The 22,953-nt window shown below is 41.7% G+C and overlaps 1 protein-coding gene across 1 annotated transcript in view; it reads left to right on the forward strand.

The window, feature by feature from the left end:
* LOC137373245 (ral guanine nucleotide dissociation stimulator-like 1) overlaps positions 1-17,482 on the forward strand; it is a 67,700-nt gene extending 50,218 nt beyond the window's left edge. Inside the window, exons 18-24 of the mRNA XM_068038095.1 lie at positions 3,014-3,097; positions 3,714-3,746; positions 5,694-5,815; positions 9,966-10,055; positions 15,799-15,898; positions 17,307-17,407; positions 17,449-17,482. Coding sequence (XP_067894196.1) covers positions 3,014-3,097; positions 3,714-3,746; positions 5,694-5,815; positions 9,966-10,055; positions 15,799-15,898; positions 17,307-17,407; positions 17,449-17,482 — 564 coding nt within the window. The remainder of the gene's footprint in view (positions 1-3,013; positions 3,098-3,713; positions 3,747-5,693; positions 5,816-9,965; positions 10,056-15,798; positions 15,899-17,306; positions 17,408-17,448) is intronic.
* Positions 17,483-22,953: the final 5,471 nt, after the last annotated feature.

A 22,953-nucleotide genomic window follows, 5' to 3' on the forward strand; every position in this document is an offset into this window, starting at 1 on the left:
TGCAGACATGGCTCCTGACACCAGTGACAGATCCCACCACTGCTGCAGAGAAGAGATACAACGCCAGCCACTGAACTGCAAGAGCTGGAGATCAGCATGCTGAAAGAGCGTTTCGAATTCCTGTACAGATAGGATGATGCCCTGTATGGGCTGAAAGGTCCAGCTCCTTTCTTTGCTGCTGTGCACAACTATGCACCCAGTAGGGACCAGGCCTGTCTTGATGAGGAGAGACATCAACAGCATTCCTCCTCGGACTATGAGGACGCTGAAGACCTCCAACATGAAAGGCGCATGGGAGGGCAGAAGGCACCCAAGCTCTGCACGCAGGGCTAGCAGTGAGCTAGGGATGTACGGCAGTGGCTTATCAGACAAAGGCTTTCTGCTCCAGAAGAACCGGCATTAGCTCTGCAAGTCACACATCACCCTTGCTCACCTGCTGTGCACCAGTCCACATCTGCAACAACCCTGTGTAAATCATCAGAGGCAGCAGCTGAGCGAGTGAATGTCCATATCACTGGAGACGTTCATGAGTAGTGGTGGCATAGCAATGATGTTATTGCATACATTGGTTCTCCTGAAGGGCTGATGGTGCAAAGGGATGTGACATTGGCGCTAGGTGCTGGCACACATCATTCACACAGAGAAAAGGACACAGATGTTGGCGAGGAACATTAAGTGAAAGACGTATTTGCATTGCTCTGTGAATTTGGTCAAGTTAACTTTGCTTCACTCTCCACAGATGCTGGCTGACCTGCTGAGTTTCTCCAGCACTTTCTGCTTTGCTGCCAGATTGACTGCAGCCCCACTCTTCAACAGTGAGCTAAATATTACTTTGACAGCTGTCAGGAAATGGGTGCTGGGACGCATTAAATAGGCCCCAGCACCCGCTACACAGCTGTCAAAAGGTCTCTCACTATGCCGAATGTCACACCTCTCCCCATGTAATATGGGGGTTGGGAGGGTGGTGCTCAGCGCAGTGATGCTAATGAGCCCCCGCATGAAATATCACCGGGGCTTTATGGCAGCAGCTGAATGCAGGCACCCCACCAAGTTTAAAGGGAGCCACTGCACAGCGCGGCACCCAAATAAAATTCCGCCCACTGTGTTGCAGCTCCCCCCTCAGTGAATCCTTGTTCACTACTTTCCAATTGTAAGGCAAAGAAATCCATCAGGTTTTCTCAGATTTAAACAAGAAAGGTGGAAGTTTATTAACTTTAAACTCTAATCCGGTTAGCGACTACGAATAGGCTACGCGACCACGATAGCATGCTTATGTGATAAACACACAAGTAGATAGAGACAGAAAAAGTAGAAAGAATAAGGGGAAAAATATGAGGCAATGGCTGGGTGTATTTACAATCCTTTGACTTCAATGTGGAGTCTTTGATTGCCGGTAAGTCTTGCTCTTCGTTGGGGCCCAGTGCACACTTTAACTTGTTTTGATGTAGGAGTCTTCTCTCTCTTGAGGTTTAAGTGACTTTAGAGGGTGCGGAGGCTTGTGAGAAAGCGAGAGAGAGCCATCCAGGAGAGAGGCCCTCTTGCTCCAGGTCCAGTTGCAATCTGCAGTCTGTCTTCAAACTGTCCTGTGTGTACTTCAAAAACGCTTGGACCAGCAGGTCAGTCATGTGACCAGCTGGTTTAACCACTCCTGCGTTTGTGGATTCTGAGCAGACCCTGGAATGTGAGTCCTTACACCTTTAATGTCTGGTGATCAAAATCCATTTGGGTTAATTGGACCAAAGGAGTAGTTGCTTTGTCTCCACAAGCACTGTCTCTTAGTATGCAAATGTCCTCCAGCCAAATGTCTTGTGATCTTGTTAGGCAAGTCATTTCTTCAGCAACAGTTTAAAATTAATGTTCATATGATAAAAATTAAATGCCTCATACTTGGCACATGGGGGTCTTCATGACAAGAACTAAACTGTCTTGAGTTTAGAAGAATGAGAAGTGATCTCATTGAAACACAAGATTCTGAGAGGGTTTGGGAGCATAGGTGCTGAGAGGCTGTTTTTCCCCTGGTTGGGGAGTCGAATGCCCTGGGGCACAGTCACAGAATAAGGGGTCAGCCATTTAGGACTGAGATAAAGAGAATTTTTTTCACTACATGTTGTGAATCTTTGGAATTCTCAACCCCAGAAAGTTGTGGATGTTCAGTTGCTGACTATATTCAAAGCTGACATCAATATATTTTTGGACCCCGAGGGAATCCCGGGATGTGAGGATCACTCAGGAAAGTGGAGTTGAGGTCTGAGATCAGCCATGACCCTATTGAATGGCAGAGCAAGCTCCTGGGGCTGATACGTTATCTTATGTTTTTCTGAACACCCTTCTTCTGTATTGTAAAATTATACAAAACTAGCTGAGTTCCTGATAGCTGTCCATTAGCTCCTGCTGGAAAGTTGCATATCTGAGTATCAGATGAGGAGCCAAATGAGCTCAGCGGTGATGCCCTCTAATGGAATAGGCTACAAACAGTCATCACCTAGGTTACCAAATGAAGGATGGCCTCTGGTTGTACCAGGTTCCAGCCATTAATTCAGTCAATTTTAGGAGATGAGGAGAAAAAGAAGAAAAAAAAGATAGAGGACAATCTAATGTTTTGCCTGTATTTACAAATAAGTGAACTGCCTGTGGTTTAGGGTTGAAAGAGACAATATTGTATTTAACCAATGCTGTTTATGTGCATTATCTTTGTATATAACTGAAGTGTTCACAATAAGCAAGAATGGTTAATGTTATTTATAACAGTAACGTGTGGAAGAGCTCACATGACAAAGTTACCCAAAGATTGAGATGGTTAACACAGTACAGACTAGGAATCAAACTTTCCTGGTCTATGTGGATCAAGCTTTGTATCATTATACCATTCTGTATTAAATGTTCTGAATGTTCTGGTTGCAAATTGATTTTGATGCATACTAAAGGGAACAAGTTAATTATGGGTAGTATGTTTAGGAAATGTGGCAATTAACACATTCAAAATGGGTTGAACAAATTTGCCTCTATTTTATAGGATGTGATGCAAGGAACTGTGCCTTACCTGGGCACATTCCTCACCGATCTCACAATGCTGGACACTGCACTTCCAGATTATGTTGTAAGTCTGTTTGTTTTACCACATGTTGGGATTCCTGTTTTGCTGATGGTTGCTATAGTAACCGTATCAATGCAGGTTTCTTGAAGATGAGAATAAAAGCAACAATAAAATAACTACTGAGATTGATCAAAGGTAGACATGAGAAAAAGTATATGCATGGCTATTGTAATTTAATGCTTTGCACTGTGAATCAAACACTGTAAATGAAGCGCACGCTAGTTGCTACGCAGCTGGTTATGAATATAGCCCTATTTTTTCCGTATCCTGAAAATTTTGCATAAATTGCCCAATTTTATTGTGTGCAGGTAATTTTCAGTTAATTGGACATCACACACCATTTCATTCTCAAATAGCTGCTGACTTATATAATCAAATTGGTGTTGATGAATTTGACTGCAGAGAAGGACTTGTCTATTTTATGAAATAATGACTTGGCAGTGCATCTATTACACCTTTGGTGTTGTATACATGATTGAGTTTTGACCGCATACTAATTTGGAGCCAAGTTTACAGGGTTGTATTTCGCTCTTGACCATTCAAGCCCATAATTTTGTCGTACAATCTAACCTTTCTACAAATCGCATTCATGTTTTTTGTCCTTGTTTCTCTCCTGTAGGGTGATTTGATCAATTTTGAAAAGAAACGAAGGGTTAGTATGAATTACTACATTTTGAAAAACTTTCAAAGTTGTGTGTGTGGGGAAAACATGCCCTTAAATGTTATTGGGCTTTCTTTTTCACTTGGATAGTGGTCGGGGGTTCCAAAACTAGGGGCCGTAAGTAGTTACTAGTAAATCCAATAAAGAATTCATGAGAAACTTCTTTACACAGAGAGTGGTTAGAGTGTAGAACTTGCTACCTCAGGCAGTAGTTGTGATGAATAGCATAGATGTCTTTCAGGGGAAGCTAGATAAGTGCATTTATTTATTTATTTAGAGATACAGCACTGAAACAGGCCCTTCGGCCCACCGAGTCTGTGCCTACCAACAACCACCCATTTATACTAATCCTACACTAATCCCATATTCCCTACCACATCCCCACCATTCTCCTACCACCTACCTACACTAGGGGCAATTTACAATGGCCAATTTACCTATCAACTTGCAAGTATTTGGCTGTGGGCATGTGGGAGAAAGAAATAAAACGATATTCAGATCAGGTCAGATGAAGTCGGTGGAAGAAATATAAACACTGACACAGACCAGCTGGCCAAATAGCCTTTTTCTGTGTTGTTAACTTGATGTAATTTACCTTTCAGCAGTTATTGCCGGTACAGCCTGTACCCAGTGTTGATACGTGATTGAGATTATTACTGAATTATGTCTCGGTGCGACTGCAAGTTTTTCATTAATCATGAAAGCGGATGAATAATTTCTCAATATTTCACACAGTATTTTCCTTCAGAAGATAGACATCAGTTACATTCATGACACATCAGAGATTCCAAGTGCAGCTCCTAGGTTATCACCGGTGATGGGCATTTTTCCTTCATATTTCTGATGTTGCTGGTACCAACTTTTCAAACATGCATTTATTGCCAAGGTTTTTGTTGAGGATATTTGAAGCAATTTCATTTCATGTCACAGCATTCTGCAGAGAACCTGAAAATGATAACATGATAAGAACTTGACGATGTGGAAAGCAGTGAAATTTCATTTCTAAAAGTGTAACGTGAGTTCCAATTTTAGCCTAGCCCGGGAATTGAGTGGGTTCAGGTAAGATGCAGTTTACACCCTGCTCAGTTTGACTTCAATAGATCATAAAATCAACTGGGATGCAAAATGGGCATCTGTCCCAAACCTGTAAGATTCCAGTGAGGTGAATAGGTTAAAATTGGGGCTATAAATCTATCAAATGGCTGCTCTAAGCAGTGGATGATTATAAAGTGTGCATATTTTAATGGGCCTGATGAATACTGGCTTACACTTTATATCCCAACAGTAACATGCTGTTGTCAACGTTTGATAGGAAAAGTCTTTCCCTTTTATCTGTCAAACTGTCACTGAATACAAGATGTAGCAGAGAACCCACAAGTCACAGAGTCGTAGAGTTATACAGCACAGAAACAGGCCCTTTGGCCCATCGTAAGTGATCAAAAGAAAACACTGCAGTGTTGTGGTTCAGAATATTCTAGCCGCTTGCAGTCTACAAAGTTCACTCTGGTGCAACATCTTGGATCAATAACTGTAGATGAGCTTCTACTCATCAGAATTTCTTTCAAATAAGCTCGCAATCTTGAATAAATTTTCTTCTCTCCCAGTCCTTTATCAGTATGATATTGTTCTAAAATGAATGTTTGATTAATATTTTTTCAGAAGATTCATCTTTCAGGCACTGCTTTGAGAGGAATTGTAGCCTGAAAGCAACCTTGGATAACCTGTATAGATTCATCTCTTTGGTGCCACGTCTGTGCCATTTTTTCCCACTGCAGTGAGACTTTGAGGCATGATTTACTGTGCATTGAGTATCCAGCAAACAAAACGTATTTAAAGTAGTTTTTGGTCAGGAGTTAAAAGTACCAGTGACTAGGTGTAGCAGTAGCAATGCTTTGTGTATTTTTTAAACTTTTACTGTTTCTTTCCATGCTCTTTCAGGAATTTGAGGTGATAGCACAAATTAAACTTTTAAAGTCTGCATGTAACAACTACTGCATCACCCCAGTCCCTAAGTTTCTTAGGTGGTTCAACAATCAACAATATTTGACCGATGAAGAAAGGTGAGTGGTATTGCGAGAATGGATGTTCATATTGTGTTGTCTGTGTCATCTTCTATGATTTTAATGGCTGTTCAATGTTTGTGAGCCTGTCAGTTCAAATAGTCTCTTCCCGTCACTGATTTCAAATAATTTTGTAATGGAATCTGACTGAGCAGGATAGTGCTCACAACCCATCACAAGAGTTCTATCGTTGTATCAAAATGGGTTTTATTAGTATATAGTAACACACACCATGACAAGATTGAAAATGCTGGTCCCTTTAATGAAACGGGTCTCATTTCAGTGTTAATAGGGAGCAGGTGATACTCATCATAGTTATGAATTTGAGGGCTGGGTTTTTGCCCAGTTGGGGAGTTGCCTCTGGACAAAGAGTTAGTCTAGAAATTGTAGAAAACATGGAAATCTAGACCAAAGCATTCCACATATAAAATTTAATCAAGACAAGAGAGATACATTTTAATGGTTGAAAATTAGAGGGAGAGAGTGAGAAAAGAATACAATGTAACAAATTCAAAGAAAAATCAACTTATTCACTTATTTACCAATAATTGGTAGTATTTAAAATACTTTCCTTCCAATCGTGGAAAAAGTCACTCATTTGGATTTCTTGAGTGGAAAGATTGTTTCAAACTTGTCGAAAAACTCTAGTTTGGTTAGAGCTTCGGAATTCGAATTACAGCAGCCTTCGGAACACCAACTTTGTTTGAATCTGATCAAGCTAGTGGTGATAAGAGATAGATACACATAGATATTGGGAAGGAGAGTGGATGGAGATACAAGGAAAATTGAGGAGATGCCAAAGGCAACAGCAAATGAAGCCAGACATTTCAGCATGGGCTGGGGGCAGACATTACAAAATAGGGAATGTGGAATCTGGCCACGCAAGAAGTTTGAAATCAGATTGTTCAGATCACCACTGAGGTGAATACCTTTTTGACTCTTCCACTAAAATGGACGGGGTGGGAGGGGGTGGGTGCGGGCTTGGTGGTGCAAGATATTCTTTGGATGTGCCCACTGTCATTTTGTAGATGACAATCAATACATTAAAAAAAACTTAGTGGTGAACACTAGTACAAATCAGGAAGCTGTATAAAATGCGAGTCAGGCCACACTGGAGTACTGTGTACAGTTCTGGGCACCACACTATAGGAAGGATGTGATTGCCCTGGAGCGGATGCAGAGGAACTTTACCAGGATGTTGCCTGGGCTGGAGCATTTCAGCTATGAAGAGAGACTGAAAAGGCTAGGGTTGTTATCCTTAGAGCAGAGAAGGCTGAGGGGGGACATAATTGGGGTATGCAAAATTATGAAGGGCACTGATAGTTTAGATAGGAAGAAACCTTTTTGCTTAGTGGAGGGGTCAATAACCAGGAGGCATAGATTTAAGGTAAGGGGCAGGAGGTTTAGAGGGGATTTGAGGGGGAAAAAAATCACTCATAGGGTGGTTGGAATCTGGAATGCACTGCCTGATGAGGTGGTAGAGGCAGGTGAAATGCCATAGCATTCCTGGCTAGGGCCAAGTGCTGGAAAATGGGATGAGAATAGTAGGTGCTTGATGGCCGACACAGACACGATGGGCCAAAGGGCCTGTTTCTGTGCTGTATAACCCTATTCCTCTATGACTCTAAGAGTGGGAACTGATATTTGGACTGAACTATGAATTGGCAATAAACAAGTTGTGGATCAGAGACTGTCATCAGCTTCCTCATTTTGGTGAATGGATATCTGCCTATTTAACACATCATAATAATAAGTCAACAAATACAGGAGAAATACAAAGACTTACTGAGAGACTGATACAGAGAGCCCATTTTGAAAACCTGGCCCAGAGTTTCCACTTTGGGCACAATTGATAATCCAGATGTAAATTTCAGCAGTTTTTGAGAAGTATTTCTTTTTCTCTCAAAAGCAATACTTCAGATTTGATATGCAAATATGTTTTTGCATATCACAAACATAAAATTTGCAATAGCCCAACACAACTGATCAGCTTTTTCGAAAGTGATTTTAAAAATATGTTTGCCTCAAAAAATATTCCTTGATCTAGTGATAATATGGTGCAGTTTTATTAATACAGCTGAAAATGGATGTATTACAAAAATTAAACATTTTAATCAGTGGCTAGTCCACCACCTGTGAGTAAGTAGAGTTTAAAGAACTAAAAATTACTGTAAAAAATGTTATGACCAGGTGAGAAAGGTGTCTAGGGGTCCCTCTCAGCCTTCACCTGGTCTTACTGTAACAGGGTTCAATTTTAAACACACTGTTTTTTTCTCCCCCCCCCCCCCCCCCGGTGAATCCTTGTTCACCACTTTCTAATTATAAGGCAAAGAAATCAGCACAAACAGGCTTTCTTAGGTTTAGAGAAGAAAAGTTGAAATTTATTAAACTTAAACTCTAATTCGGTTAACGCCTACAGATACATGCGCACCCACACTAGCGTGCATACGCGATACACACATGCAAATAGAGACAGAAAAGGGCAGAAGAAAAATAAAGTGTAAAAGTTTGAGACAATATCTGAAGAGTTTTTGTTACGGTTCTTCAAGCTCACTGTAGAGTCCTTGATTGTAGGTAGATCTTTATTTTTGTGAGGGCCCAGTATTCTTCTTATACCTTATTCACTGTCGGAGACTTTTTTCTCTTGAGGTTCATGTGTCCACAGTTGATTCTGAGGCTTGTGACAAAGAGATGGGAGCAGGCAGACAGGAGAGATCTTCTCAGTCCAAGAGCAAACAGACACACTCAGTTCAAACTGTATGTGCAATTCAGAAAACCCCAGGTCGCCAAGGAGGTTAGTCATGTGACTAACTGGTCTGACCATGTCTTGGCTCTGTGGATTGTATCATCTTAGCAGGGCCTGGAATGCTCCTCTTACAGACAATACCTGGTGATTAAGGTCCATTGTGGGTTGAATGTGTCAGGGAATGGTCCTTTGTTCTTCCAGTCATCATCTGTTAATATGCAAATGTCTTTTCCAGCCACAACTGATCTGTTTAACAAGTCCTTTCCTCACTCCAGTAACAGTTTAAAATCAATGTTCATGACAAAATTAATGTGCCTCATTCTTGGCAGGTGGGGGCCTAGCAGGACAAAAACAATACAAACTATTTACTTGCTACATTAGTTTGCAGACGGTGGTTTCTTAGTAAATGGGAAAAGAGTTTTTGAGATGTGCCTGTTAAGTATTCTTGCGCCTTTTTATGAAATAAAAGGCTTAATTTTAAGCACCTCCTTGGGCCACAAATCCACTTGACTAGCGGGTACCCACAATGATGATTAATTTGATCTGGGGACATGGTCAGTTTTGTGGGTGGGGCCAGCTTCTAGTATGATATTTAAACGAGCGCAAAGCATCACAGAAACTCAGTTTGCACTGAACATAAGTTGCACTTCAAATTCTAAGATTCCTTTGGGCAGTTTTGGATGATTTTCAATGAATTTCACTGAAGATTCCAGAGCCATTTAACATTAACTCTTGCTCCTATGTTTTGTCTTCTCTTTACTGCTGGTTAACAGGACCCGCTCCCTCATTTTAGTATCACTGGACCTAGCATGTTGATTGTTCGCTACCTGAGGTGACTGATCCTCCTCTTTCTTTCATTCCTTGTGAAATGTCCATTCCCAGCTGTGTGCATTCTCATAGCAGTGCAGTTGACGCCAGGTGCTTGCTTTGTTTGTTGTGAATCTGCAACTTTTTCTATCACTCGAAGCACTGGAAGTTCAACTTCCAATTCTAACCAGTACACTTTCTATAAGCCCAGTGCTTATTAACTTTCCTCCATCCAATGTACAGGTTGCACCATATTTCTGCTCCCTTCAGTGTGTCCTGCAAAAAAGCTGTGAAGGGTGATGGCGGCTGCCCTCTGAGAATGTCTGACACGTGGAGTTACATACTTCTCTTGCTGCTTTTCACACAGCAGAAAAGATTGTGGCTGCAATAGTGAGAACCATTCTGGTTGTTGCACCTGTCAATCATTAATCAAAGTAATATGAATTATTCTCTAGCCTGAAAAATAAGTGCCTTTTGGAAGTAAAATAATCATTAGTGTGAAAAATGAATTCTCAAAAATGACAAGAACATTAAACAAGAACATTGTTTATTTTTAGTTGCACCTTGTCTGAAATGTGCTTATCTGCCATCCTGCAGCTATAATGTGTCCCGTGAAATAGAGGCAGCCCCCGAAAGCAGTCCATCATCACCAAAGGACAGAAAGAGTTTGGTGAAGTGCCTCAGCCTGTAAGTATCACATAATAAGCAGAGGAGACACCTCATCTGGTTACTTCAGAGGACAGCATCCTTTATTATAGGATCAGTGAATAGACATGATGTGCAACAGCTGCACCGTGAATGGAGCCTTTTGATGTGTAGCCATTATTGTTTTACTGTCTTGGGAAGATTTGGTGGTTGATACAGTTTGAATAATTTGAGGCATGTGATAAGTGTAGCATAATTGGGAAGAACAAATGACTTTGGACTCAAATCGCTCCAACACTGGGGTTTCCTCACCTCATACCTATATCTGTTGTAGACTAATTGATAGAGATTGAACACTATGTCTAGTCAACAACTCCATTATCATTGTATCATATGATTATTGGGATGGTAGAAGGTGAACCAGATGGGCTTTTCATGTCTAGTGATTTCTATGTGTTATTCCTCTCCCAGTATCCATTGATTGCAATTTATGCACCGTGGTTAGATTCCACCTTTTTAAATGTCTATGTAGAAGATGGAAAAGAAAAAGGCTGCGTTTATTGACAACAGAACCACCAGGTGGTGTAGTACTGGCACATGTACAAATGCAGCCTCATCAACTGAAACGTCACTATCTGTGATGTCTCAGACAGCTGCCAGTAATAAAAATGCTGCTGCTCAATTGTCACAAAAAATTAAACCCAAACTCTATCAGTGTCTGTAGTCACCACCTCCATCACATCCCCAACAGTATCCCACTCCCTCCCACCATTGCACTTCTCTTCGTCGCTCCATCCTGCACCCGTCTCCTCACTGCTCACTACCTGCCTCGCCACTGCCTCCCCTCAGCTACCCCCTCCGTGCCTCGCCGCTGCCTCCCCTCAGCTACTTACTCCACCCTCAGCAACCTACTGCCAACCATTTCTTCAGTGGTGCCGCGGAGAGCGACTGGCCGGGGACGGAGAGGTGATAGCAGGGAGCGAGCAGCCGGGGTGGGGCGTGGTAGTAGAGAGCGGTTGGGGTGGGGGTCAGGGGGGCGGTAGCAGGGAGAGAGCGGTCGGGGTGGGGGGGTCAGGCGGGGCCGTAGCAGGGAGCGAGCGGTCGGGGTGGAGGGGTCAGGGGGGTGGTAGCGGGGAGTAAGCAGTCGGGGTGGGGGTGTCAGGGGGCGGTGGTCGTGGGGAGGGAGCAGTCGGGATGCAAGTCGGGGGCGCTAGCGGGGAGCGAGCGGCTGAAGCGAGATACTGTTGGGATAAATGGAGGCAGTGATTGCAGCCATTGAGGGGGTGAGGCAATGCGTCTGTTGTTATTGGTGGTGACGTCACCGTGTGCATGTGCAGATTCATCCTGGCAAGCTGGCAAATGTTCAGATGCACTGATGACGTCAGCGATCGCTCTGCGCATGCTCTGCATTGTCAGGAAAGACTCCGAAAGAAAACATGTATTAAAATGAAAGGATTTTGCACTTAGTTGTGAGCGTACGTGATGGAAATTAAATATTTGAACTATTTGAATGAAAATCAGATCTGCGTTCCACTTTGTCAGAAATTTAATCTATTGTCATGTGGGTCAGCAGCAGCAAAAAAGAACTCTACCTTGCTACTTTATCTTTAGGAATTCATGTTTGAAGCTTCACTGCAGTAATCAGATATGCTTTTATGTACAAGGTAACATAGAGCCGTGTTTGTGTGTGTGTCTGTGTGTGTTTGTGTGTCTGTGTGTCTGTGTGTTTGTGTGTCTGTGTGTTTGTGTGTCTGTGTATGTAAGTGTGTATGTGTCTCCGTGAATGTCTGTCTGTGTGTGTCTCTGTGTTTGTGTATGTGTGCGTGTGTGCGCATGTGTGTCTGTGTGCAAGTGTGTGTGTCTCTGTCTGTGTGTCTGTGTATGAGTGTGTGTCTCTATGTGTGTGCCTGTGTGTGTGTGTCTGTGTGTGTGTGTCTCTATGTGTGTCTGTGTTTGTGTGTGTGTCTCTCTCTCTCGCTCTCTCTGTCTCTATGTGTGTCTGTGTTTGTGTGTCTCTATGTGTGTGTCTGTGTGTGTGTGTGTCTGTGTTTGTGTGTCTCTATGTGTGTGTCTGTGTTTGTGTGTGTGTCTCACTCTCTCTGTCTCTATGTGTGTCTGTGTTTGTGTGTGTGTCTCTCTCTCTCTCGCTCTCTCTGTCTCTATGTGTGTCTGTGTTTGTGTGTCTCTATGTGTGTCTGTGTTTGTGTGTGTGTCTCTCTCTCTCGCTCTCTCTGTCTCTATGTGTCTGTGTGTGTGTGTGTGTCTGTGTGTCTGTGTGTGTCTGTCTGTGTGTGTCTCTATGTGTGTCTGTGTTTGTGTGTGTCTCTCTCTCTCGCTCTCTCTGTCTCTATGTGTGTCTGTGTTTGTGTGTCTCTATGTGTGTGTCTGTGTGTGTGTGTCTGTGTTTGTGTGTGTGTCTCTCTCTCGCTCTCTCCGTCTCTATGTGTGTCTGTGTGTGTGTGTCTCTATGTGTGTGTCTGTGTGTGTGTGTCTCTGTGTGTGTGTGTGCAGGTAAAAAAGCTTCGAAGTTATTAGCCTGGATTGTTGTCCTGTTGCCAGGAGTGGCAGCGGGTGCAGAAAATGGTGGCCACTCTGCACTTTGTATCTCGGACATTTCTGTGTTCCCCTCTTAACTCTGCAGTCTAATCCTCCAAAGGACCAACATTCACTTTAGCTACTGTCTTCCCTTTCATAGACTCAGAGTAGCTTTTGATATCCATTTTTATATTTTGCGCTCGTTTTCTTTCTTAATTTATCTTTGCTCTTTTTATTACCTTTTTAGTAACCCTTTATTGATCTTTAAAAGTTTCCCAATCTTCCAGCCTGCCACTGGCCTTTTCAATATGGTATGCCTTAGTTTTTGTCTTTATGTTATCCTTAACTTCCTTGCTGAGCCATGGATGTTTTTCCCCCTCTTAAAATCTTTCTTCCTCTCTGGAATACATTTTAGTTGGGAGGAATTGAATATCTCCTTAAACATCTGCCACTGCTCATCAACTGTCCAACCTTTAGTCTTCCTGCCCAGTCCACCTAGGGCCAAATCTGTCCTCATGCCTATGTAATTACCTTTGTTTAACTCCAGAACACTAGTGTGGGTCTCCAGTTTCTCGCCCTCAAACTGAATTTGAAATTCTAGCGTGCTATGATCACTCTTCCCTAGAGGATCCTTAACTATGAGATTAATTAATCCCAACTCATTACACAATACCAAATCTAGAATACCCTGCTCCCTGGTTGGTTCCACAACATATTGCTCCAAAAAACAATCTCTAATACATTCAATGCACTCTCCCTTGAGGCGACTCTTGCCAATTTGATTAATCCAGTCGAAATGCATATTAAAATCACCCAAGATTATTGCCGTACCTTTCTTACAAGCCCCCAGTATTTCCTGGTTTATACTGTACCCCATTGCGGAACTACTGTTTCGGGACCGATAGCTAACTCCCACCAGGGACTTCTTTCCCTTGATATTTCTTATTTCTGCCCAGGCTGATTCTACGTCTTGATCTCCAGTCCCGATATCATTTCTCACTACAGCACTGATCTCTTTCTTTACTAACAAAGCTACTCCGCCTCCTTTTCCTTCCTGCCTATCCTTCCGAAATACTGAGTATCCTTGGATATTCAATTCCCAAACCTGGTTTCCCTGCAACCACGTCTCAGTAATCGCCACTAAATCATACCCATTCATCTCTATTTGTGCCGTTAACTCATCTATTTTATTACGAATGCTTTCTGCATTCAGATACGAAGCCTTTAAGTTTGTTCTTTTATCAAAGTTCCCTACTCTTGTATGATTCCTTGGTGCAATATGACGTTCACACACTCTGTGGTGTGGCACATGGCTGCCTTGACCATATGTTATATAGAAACCAAGAAAGAGAAGGGAAACACTTCATTCACTGCCTGGTAGACTTCTCTCACTATTACGATATGGTTTTTATATGTGGTTTATGTAGGCTAATGTGGCTTCATTGTTGCCACGATCTAAGAACCCCAATGTACAGTCTAGTGTATTTGATCTACAATATGAGATTGCAAACTGTCTGTTCTTATTCCCCTGTAAATGTCAGCATGAGGGATTTAAAGTGCTCAATTATCATTTTGTTTGCATCATCCCATCTGTGCCAAACAACTGGTTTACTATTTATGCTTATTTCTGTGGATCAAGCTGCAAGGACTGGAAAGCAGCCAGTGGGGCTAATCAATTATTCCCTCAGAATTGCAGATCCTTACAGTAAATCATTAGTTGATGCTTCACTTTATTTCAAGTGACTATTCAGAAGTCATTAGCTAATTTGACTGTTGCTGTTCTGTAATTAGTTACTCATAGAGAATCACAGAGAGATACAGCACTGAAACAGGCCCTTTCTCTGAAAACAGGTGCCTTCCAGTAAAGGTGTGTTTGGGGTCTTAAATGGTCAGGAGAGAGGAGGTAAAAGGGCAGGTATTACACCTCCTGTGATTTCATGAGAAGGTGCCGTAGGAAGGGGACGAGGAGTCCGGGGTGATGGAGGAATGGACCAGAGGGTCGCGGAGGGAACGATCCCTTCGGAATGCTGACAAGGGAAGGGAAGATGTGTTTTGTGGTGGCATCACGCTGGAGGTGGCTGGAAGACCACGATATTCCGCGCATCTGTGAACTCCCGAAGTTGCTGTCAGTCTCCGTGGAGTAATGACGGCAAATATTGTTTTGCTGTTAATACACCCATAAATATTGGGTCTTTGTCTTTTACTTAAATATGTCACAACAAGCACTTGATAAATCTTTGGCCCAGTTCTGTGCTCCTGGACAGAATCGGCATCAGTTTCCTGTCCTTTTCAGATGGCATGAATTTGCTACATGTACAGTACCTGAATTTGTGAATGAAATGTTGTCGCAGCTTCCTAAACTACTTCTAATGCTGCTCTCCACCATGTTCCCATTTTGTGTAAAGTCAAAGTATCTGCCTTAACTTGTACATTCAATTCAAATTTGGCTCTATTTCTACATAGCTGGATTTGTGATGGGTTCCTGTCTGTCTGTTTTGTACGGGCCCAAAGAGATAGGGAAAATCTGCTCAGTTCTGTTTTATGTTGATGGATTTGTGCTTTAATCTACCAATGACAGAGCAGTGCAGAGGACAGACATTTCCCGTACTATGAAGCCAGCTAGATTCAAATCAACAATCTCATTGGGTTTTAATCAGGCACAGAAATCAAATACCTGTGCATTGAAACTCTACTGCCTTCAATGCAGACAGTTCTATACAAAAGCATTGCCAGATTCAAAAATGCTGTTAACATAAAAATATACCCTAATATCCCCATGTGACTGGGTGACAAAATTTATGGCCTGACACTCCTGTGAAGCATCTTGGAATATTTTATGATGTTAATAAAAGCTAGATAAATTAAGTTGTTGATTATTACTGTTACTACCTCTGAAAGAACCTTTTTCAAACGTAATTCTTTGTGATCAAAATATAAATGGGTTAATGGGTTCTAATGAAAGATCACAGACATGAAACACTAACTCAGTTTCTCTCTCCAGAGATGCTGCCAGACTTCCTGAGTATTTTCAGCATTTTCTGTTTTTATTTCAATAAGTTGCATTACAGGCCCAGGATGGAATCGAGCAGGTGATTCTAATAAATTGCAAAAACTATTCATTATATCGGGCCATTGTTGAGTGACCAACTACCAAGTGCTACCTGAATCAGCAGTAAACTCTTTCTGTACAGTGTAGCAACTTTAGTATTCTTTCAGTGTTTCAGCTGATGAATCCCTTTCCCTCATGCAGGCTATTTCACGGGACAGAGGTCGCAGAAAGGACTCCAAGCAAGAGCAGTGACCAGCCGAAATCCCCTCGGATCGGGAGCTCGGGGGAGAACATGGACTCGGTCAGTGATTTGATTTATGTGAAATACAAGCTTGGCTTGTTTTGTGTAATATTTTATATCCTTTAAATATGTTCGAAGGAAGCTTTGCGTGTTAAAACATATTGTCACACTAATAACCAAAATCTTTAATTTTAATTCTTTAAAGGTTATTAATGACTTCATGGTTGACCATAAAGTTAGCACCTGGGCTGTGACTGTAGCAGCTTAAAGTGCATAGTCCATCAAAAACGGTATTTTGGGATCAAATCTAGTAAACTGCTGCCCAAATCGCAACAACGTAATACACCTCCCTGCATGCACACCAGATTCCCTCTTGAATGCAGGCTTTGTTTTTTCTATAGTTGACCTTTAGTTGCTATTCAGCATCTTCTCTACAGAAGGGTGGTGTTTCCTGGAAGTTTATCAGTAAGCTGGTATCATTGATTTTAGTAGAAAGTGTCTCTCACCTGTTCCCTGGAAATTTCAGCAATTCAGTCTTTTAGCAGTTCAGTTAACCATTATTATATCTGTTCTGCGTCTTTAGGGTCCTATTTCTGTTTTAAAATACCCTCCCTATTTATGGATTCTCCTCTTTTGATCCTGATACACCCCCTCTTCAGTGCCTTTATTGCCTCTTCATTACCAATATTCTGCACTCACCTGGTAAGAGCTACATCCGAATGACCTGAGTGATTTGACTCCTAATTTCCTTCCTTCTAACTCTCTCTATTTCTAGTTCTTGCTATCTCTTTCTGTCTCTCGAGCTCTTGCCTGTATGTGCGCTGGCTGGCTTTCTCTTTCAGGCAAGCTCACCAATACTTTTTTGCACTCATGCTCTTTCTTGACTTGTTCAAGCCTAGCAGCACCACAGGATGTGTTTCAACTTCATCCTATATAGGTGGATGCTGCAAAGTTACAATGAGTAACTGGGTGAGGCAGGCAAGTAAACATCTGCATAGATATAGGAGTGTTCAAATACTGAGTGTTCAACTGAAAAGCAAAGGGATTATTTGATAACTTAGAGTTAAAACACTAGCAGAAGTATTCAAATGTAATGGCCGTGATGAATTTGTGCATGCCATGTGCTAACAATCTAACTGGGTAATTTACAAACGTGCTAAATGATGAACTGTCAATGTTGGCTTATCAACCAGTGGATGTGAGATGGCGGCATCATTCTTCGGAGCAGATTTTGGCTGAGCGAGGGAGGAAAACCAATGGAAAGATTTCACAGTTTAACTATCATGGAATCATGCATTACTTCCCCTTCTCAAGACCAAGCTGTTGTGTCCACAATGCCTCCATTTTTTGTTTTGGCGGGGGTGTGGTAAGTGCCAGGGAGTTTCATGGCACAATAGATGTAACTGGGAAGAGGGAACTTTCTGAGATATAACCATTGACACACTTTATCAAAAATAAATTTCTGCAGTCATCTGAAGTATCGTCTCATTCACCCATTCGCCCTGTGGACACTGTCTCCTCGGGAGTATCATCCTCGCTTAGTAGTGTGTCGTCATCATCATCATCATCGTCCCACACTCCCAAGGTTCCCAGGCGTTCCATCTTCACAGCCGTCTGCAGTTGGATTCAGAAGCGTTCTGTTAGAACAACTTCCGGCAATTGGGCTCTCAAGTGTTCTGCCTCAGTGACTGCCTGCATTTCAAAAGTGGCATTTCCTGGGTGCAGGCAGAAGAATGGCCACGATAACATCGGAATCAGGCAAGAGGATGACGATCTGTACCAAAGCACTTTGGTAAGTACATGGATTGTTTCTATTAGTCATGTTCATGCTGCTTAATGGCTGTTGCTTCGGTCAATATATTCACAGACATTAAAAAAAAGTTCCTCTTGTATTGAAGAAAAAAATTACCTCAGACCATTTGTTGCCATCTCGTCATATTGAAGATGGCGGTGTGGCTGCTATTAGTGCTAATTCGCAATGTCTAATTTCCACATTGTTGATATCTTTTCTGTCTCTTGAGTATTTTGGCCATCATTTCAACTTTCTTTTGGAATGTTGCAATACTGTTTGAGTTTTGCTGACATTACTCATTAAATATACAGGCCACACCAAGGTGTGGCACACTCATACCCTTATTCAGGGAATGAGCTGAAATCTATTAATTTCTGATTTCTCCCCATCCTTGTACCTGATTGCAACAATGTCCCAAGCAGTTACAGATTGAACGCTGGATTCTAGAATGAGTGTGTAGCTAACCACAGGCACCTCTGGCACCTCCTGTTAGTTAATTGAGTAATAATAGCAGAGTCCTTGAACAGTTTTTCTTCCTTGGCCTTGGCTCACGTGAAGTTTCAAAGATGGGAAGAGAGCAAATGAAAAATAGGAGTGGAGAAAGGTACAGTCCAAAATAAAATTGTCACCATGTGACTGATTCAAAAATGACTAATCAAACCTAAACATTATTGGTCACATGGGTAACACGCTGGCCATATAACTTAATGACCCACTCGTATATTTTATGTTGGGAAAAATTATTTCAAGCCTCTTTGATTGTGGTTTCTAAATAGCTCAGTGTGATTTTTGGAAACTTTCTTCTGATATTTAAGCATCATAATTCAACACAACCTCTGGATGAGTTCTGGCAAAGAAAATATTTGTTAGCTAAATGTTTAGCTTTACTAGGGCAAGCTAGCATTCAGACAGTAAACTTCTGTACGTCAGAGTTTAATAATTACCAGGTGAGTGTTGGCTGAGTGATGTCAATGAGTTGGAGTGGGCCGGGACTGGGCAGGTCTTAGAGCAAACATTTTATAGCAAACAGAATCTATTTAAACACAACATTTGCCAACTACTGCAAACTGAACTCATGACCAAAACTATAGCAAAGTCTCCTGATAGAAGTAGGATTATTTCTGCAACAACATGCAATGAGTGGAGGATAGATATAAAATTATAGAATGATACAGCATAGAAAGAGGCCATTTGACCTATTGTGTCTGTGTAGCCTCTTTGAATGTGCTGTCCAGTGCGTCCCTCTCCCTTGTCCTTTCCCCATTGCTCTGCAAATTTTCCTCCTTCAAGTAATTCACCAATTCCTTTTTGAAGGTTGTTTTTGAATCTGCATTTACCGCCCATTCAGGCAGTGCATTCCAAATCATAACTTGCTGCATTTAAAAAAACCCTCTTCCTCTTACCACTGATTCTTCCACCATGACATTATTTTTTTTTAAATTTTATGTTTACTGGCCCTTCTGCCACTGGAATCAGAGTAAATAAGGAGAAGTTATCAAATTCTTCATGATTTTGAACACCTCCATCAAATCTCCCCCTGACCTTCTAAGCTCTAACAACAACCACCCCATAACTGAAGTCTTTCATTCTTGGTGCCATTCTAGTAAATCTGGTGGCGCAATGAATAAAGATGGAAGCTACTTCTGTTTCAAAGATAACGTCACTATGTTGTGCTGTTTATTACACCTCTGTCTTCTGCCATATGCCCCAAGTTCACATAGCTTCAAGGCCTCCTTTGTTAATCCCTTGTGTCGATTTGAAAACATGGAATCAGTCCATTGCAAGATATGAAATGGGAATTTTTAATACAGCAGAGTGGGTGTATAAAGGCAACGAATGGTCAGAATTTTCATCTTATTACTGATCTAATCAGCCTTTACAACCTGTATCAAATCTTCACATCACCTTCTCTGCTGTAAGGAGAACAACCACAGCTTTGAGTTAGAATTTCAGGTGAGAAAGGAGGAATGAGAGGAGAGGGAGAGAGAGAGTGCTTTCCAGAGGGAAAAGTTTGAGAAGGAATTACAAGCACAAAAAGACAGTGAAATCAGACAGATTGAATTGGTGAGGGAAAAATTGTCATTGCGTAGTGGAGAAGCCGCTGGTAATTCGAATGATCCTAGTCCAGAGACAAGCTGTGATTTCTTACACTGTTCCCGATTAGTATCCAAATTTGAAGAAGATGACATTGAAGCCTTTTCTCATATACTTTGAGAATAAGTTGCTGAGACAGAACACTTGGGAACCTTGCCTTTTGGAAAGGTCTTGCACTTTTCTCTCTCTCTCTATATATAAAATATATTCATGAAAAGTAATTAATTTTCTATTTCTTCATGTTACTGACCAAGATAGGACACCTGTTATTTTGCAGAGAGCCTCATCCAAGCAGACCGTGGAAACAGAACCTCCTGAGGATTCTCAGTTCACACAGGCCATTTCACAAGATCAAGGTGAGGGGTGAAAATTGTCTCAATTTGATAAATCTATCCCAAAAGATACATAAACCTCTGCCAGCAGATTTATATTTTCTTCTGATTTCACAAAAAGATGGGAAAATCCAGATTCTTATAATTGAACTTACCCAACTGCACTCAGCAGGATCCAACTTGGAGTCATTTAGCTTCACATTACTCAGTAACAAGCTATTTGTCAGCACCTAATGAAAGCATAAAGCCTCCTCCAGTTTAGTAACTCATGTCAGCTAATCCCTCGAAAAGCTATATTGTGTCATGGGGACAAATCTGGAGTTGATTGTGGATTTAACTAAAAATAATTCAGAATTTATCAGCATTATTCTGGTTTCTTCATTGTAATTCAAATTGATTATTCAACAATGCATTAAACATTTTATTTTACTGAAATCAAGAACCATCTTTTTTCAGTTGGCTGCAGAGCACCTTGACGATGAAGCAGGAAAATTCAATGGGGTCCTCAGCACCTAATGTGCTAATCAGTAACACCCTCCCCACCACCTTTTCTGGTGAAAAGTGGAGACCAGAAAAAAGTTGAAGACAGGATCAGCCTTCATGGCTGTGATTCTCTCATGATTAAAAATCCTGTCAACTCTCACTGTCCAGATTCCACCAAGCAGAAGGCCTCATTAGGTGAGGATTCCCAGTGCCTGTGGAATGATATTCCAGTCAGGGTTTAACAAAATTCTCTGGATACAAGCTTCACTGGTAAAGCTGTCATTTATTGTTCATCCCTCATTGCCCTGAGAAGGTGGTGGGACAGGCCCTATCATTGAGCCGCTGCTGTTTTTTTGATGATGGTGTTTCCCCATTTTTATTAGGTAGGGAATTCCAAGATTCAGACCCAACAATGAATGAAGAATGACGTTTGTCAATGTTTTGCAGTGGTAACTCAATAGCTGTTTAACTGTTGGACCAGAGTAAAAACCCAATTGTTCATTCATGTTCTTTAAGAAAGGAAACCTGATATCCTTACCTGGCCTGGCCCATGCATGGTCGACCCTTAACTGCCCTCTGAAGAGGCTTAGCAAGCCACCTAATTCTATCAAACTGTGACGAAAAAGGCAGCCAGTACTGATCTTCTCGGGGGGGTAACTAAGGACAGGGAATAAATTCTGGTTGTGCCAGCATATCCTGAGAATAGATTAAAAAATGTTTTTCTTTTCAGTTATTGGGCCTATGCAATAATGGTGTAAACCTTCAAACTTTTCACTTGTGGGTTTGTGATATATTCTGAATCCTTGCAACAAATTCTAATCCTATTACTCTCAGCCATTCATAATTCTACATCTAGATTATAGTTGTATGCTTTATCCAATCAACACTATAAAAATGAATGTGTAAATACCAATCTACATTTCTCCTGCTTTTCAGAGTTGGTGATATCAGAGAAGGCCAATGTGTTCCATGCTTGGTACCCTGCGAACCTTGACCTTCTCCTGAGAATTCCTAACTCAGACGAACAGACTTGGCTGCGAACGCAATCGTGCTCAACACTACCCAGAGCACCCAAAGAGGGAACCTTGACGCGCACACTAAGCAGGATTACAGTGTGAGGAGACGAACGTTTTGTGCAGGTGTGACCTACCACTCAGTCGTGGAATAGCCCTTGAGATCTTTAGCAGACCTTTCCTGCCTTCTCTTATTTTTCCAGTTCTTCAATCTCTTCTGCAGGCACAGAATCAAACTTATCTACAACAAAGGACAGCTGCTAGAAATTAGGAAAAAGTTTATGATTGCCATGATGTTGCAATTATTTTGAATTCATGTTCAGCTTTATATTTTACTGTTATTTTGTATACATTGTTATGACTAAGTGAGAAAGGTGTCTAGGGGTCCTTTTCAACCTTCACCTGGACTACTGCAGCAGGATTTAATTTGAAACACACTGTGTTTTGAACTCCCTCTTGGTGAATCCTTGTTTACCGCTTTCCAATTATAAGGCAAAGAAATGAGCACAAACAGGCATTCTTAGGTTTAAAGAAGAGAAGTGAAATTTATTAAAACTTAAACAAAAACAAGAAATGCTGGATTCACTCAGCAGGTCTGGCAGCATCTGTGGAAAGAGAAGCAGAGTTAACGTTTCGGGTCAGTGACCCTTCCGAAGAAGGGTCACTGACCCGAAACGTTAACTCTGCTTCTCTTTCCACAGATGCTGCCAGACCTGCTGAGTGAATCCAGCATTTCTTGTTTTTGTTTCAGATTTCCAGCATCCGCAGTATTTTGCTTTTATTAAAACTTAAATTTGAACTCTAATCCAGTTAACGCCTACGGATACACGTTGCGCCCCACGCGAGCACGCATACCTGATATGCACATGCAAATAGAGACAGAAAAGAGCAGAAGAAAGATAAAGTGGAGAGGTTTGAGGCAATCTCTGAACAGTTTCTTGTTACTGTGCTTCGAGCTCACTGTCGAGTCCTTTTGTAGGCAGTTCTTGCTGGAGGTAATTCTTGCTTTTCGTTGGGGCCCAGTATTCTTCTTAAATCTTGTCTCTCTCTCTCTTAGGGTTCCTGTGTCTTCAATGGATTCCAAAGATGGGGAGAATGAGACGAGAGGAGACAAGATCGAGATGTTCCCAATCCAGGAGCCAACAGCTTTCTGTCTTCAAATTCACTGTGGCGAGTTCAAAACCTGCAACAACTAGTCCGTCATATGACTAAACTGGTCTGATCACGTCTTCTGTGTATTGGGAGAAGGGACTGGTTCCTTTGTTCCAACATTGTCTGCTAGTGTGCAAAAATGTCTTTCCGGCTAGGGGCCTGGCAATTCCTTGTAATAGACCCTCTTTTCTTCCCAGCAACAATTTGAAGTTGAATGTCCATGTGGCAAAATTTATGTGCCTCATTCTT

This window comes from Heterodontus francisci, chromosome 8, assembly GCF_036365525.1.
Source record: "Heterodontus francisci isolate sHetFra1 chromosome 8, sHetFra1.hap1, whole genome shotgun sequence".
Taxonomy (NCBI): Eukaryota; Metazoa; Chordata; class Chondrichthyes; order Heterodontiformes; family Heterodontidae; genus Heterodontus; species Heterodontus francisci.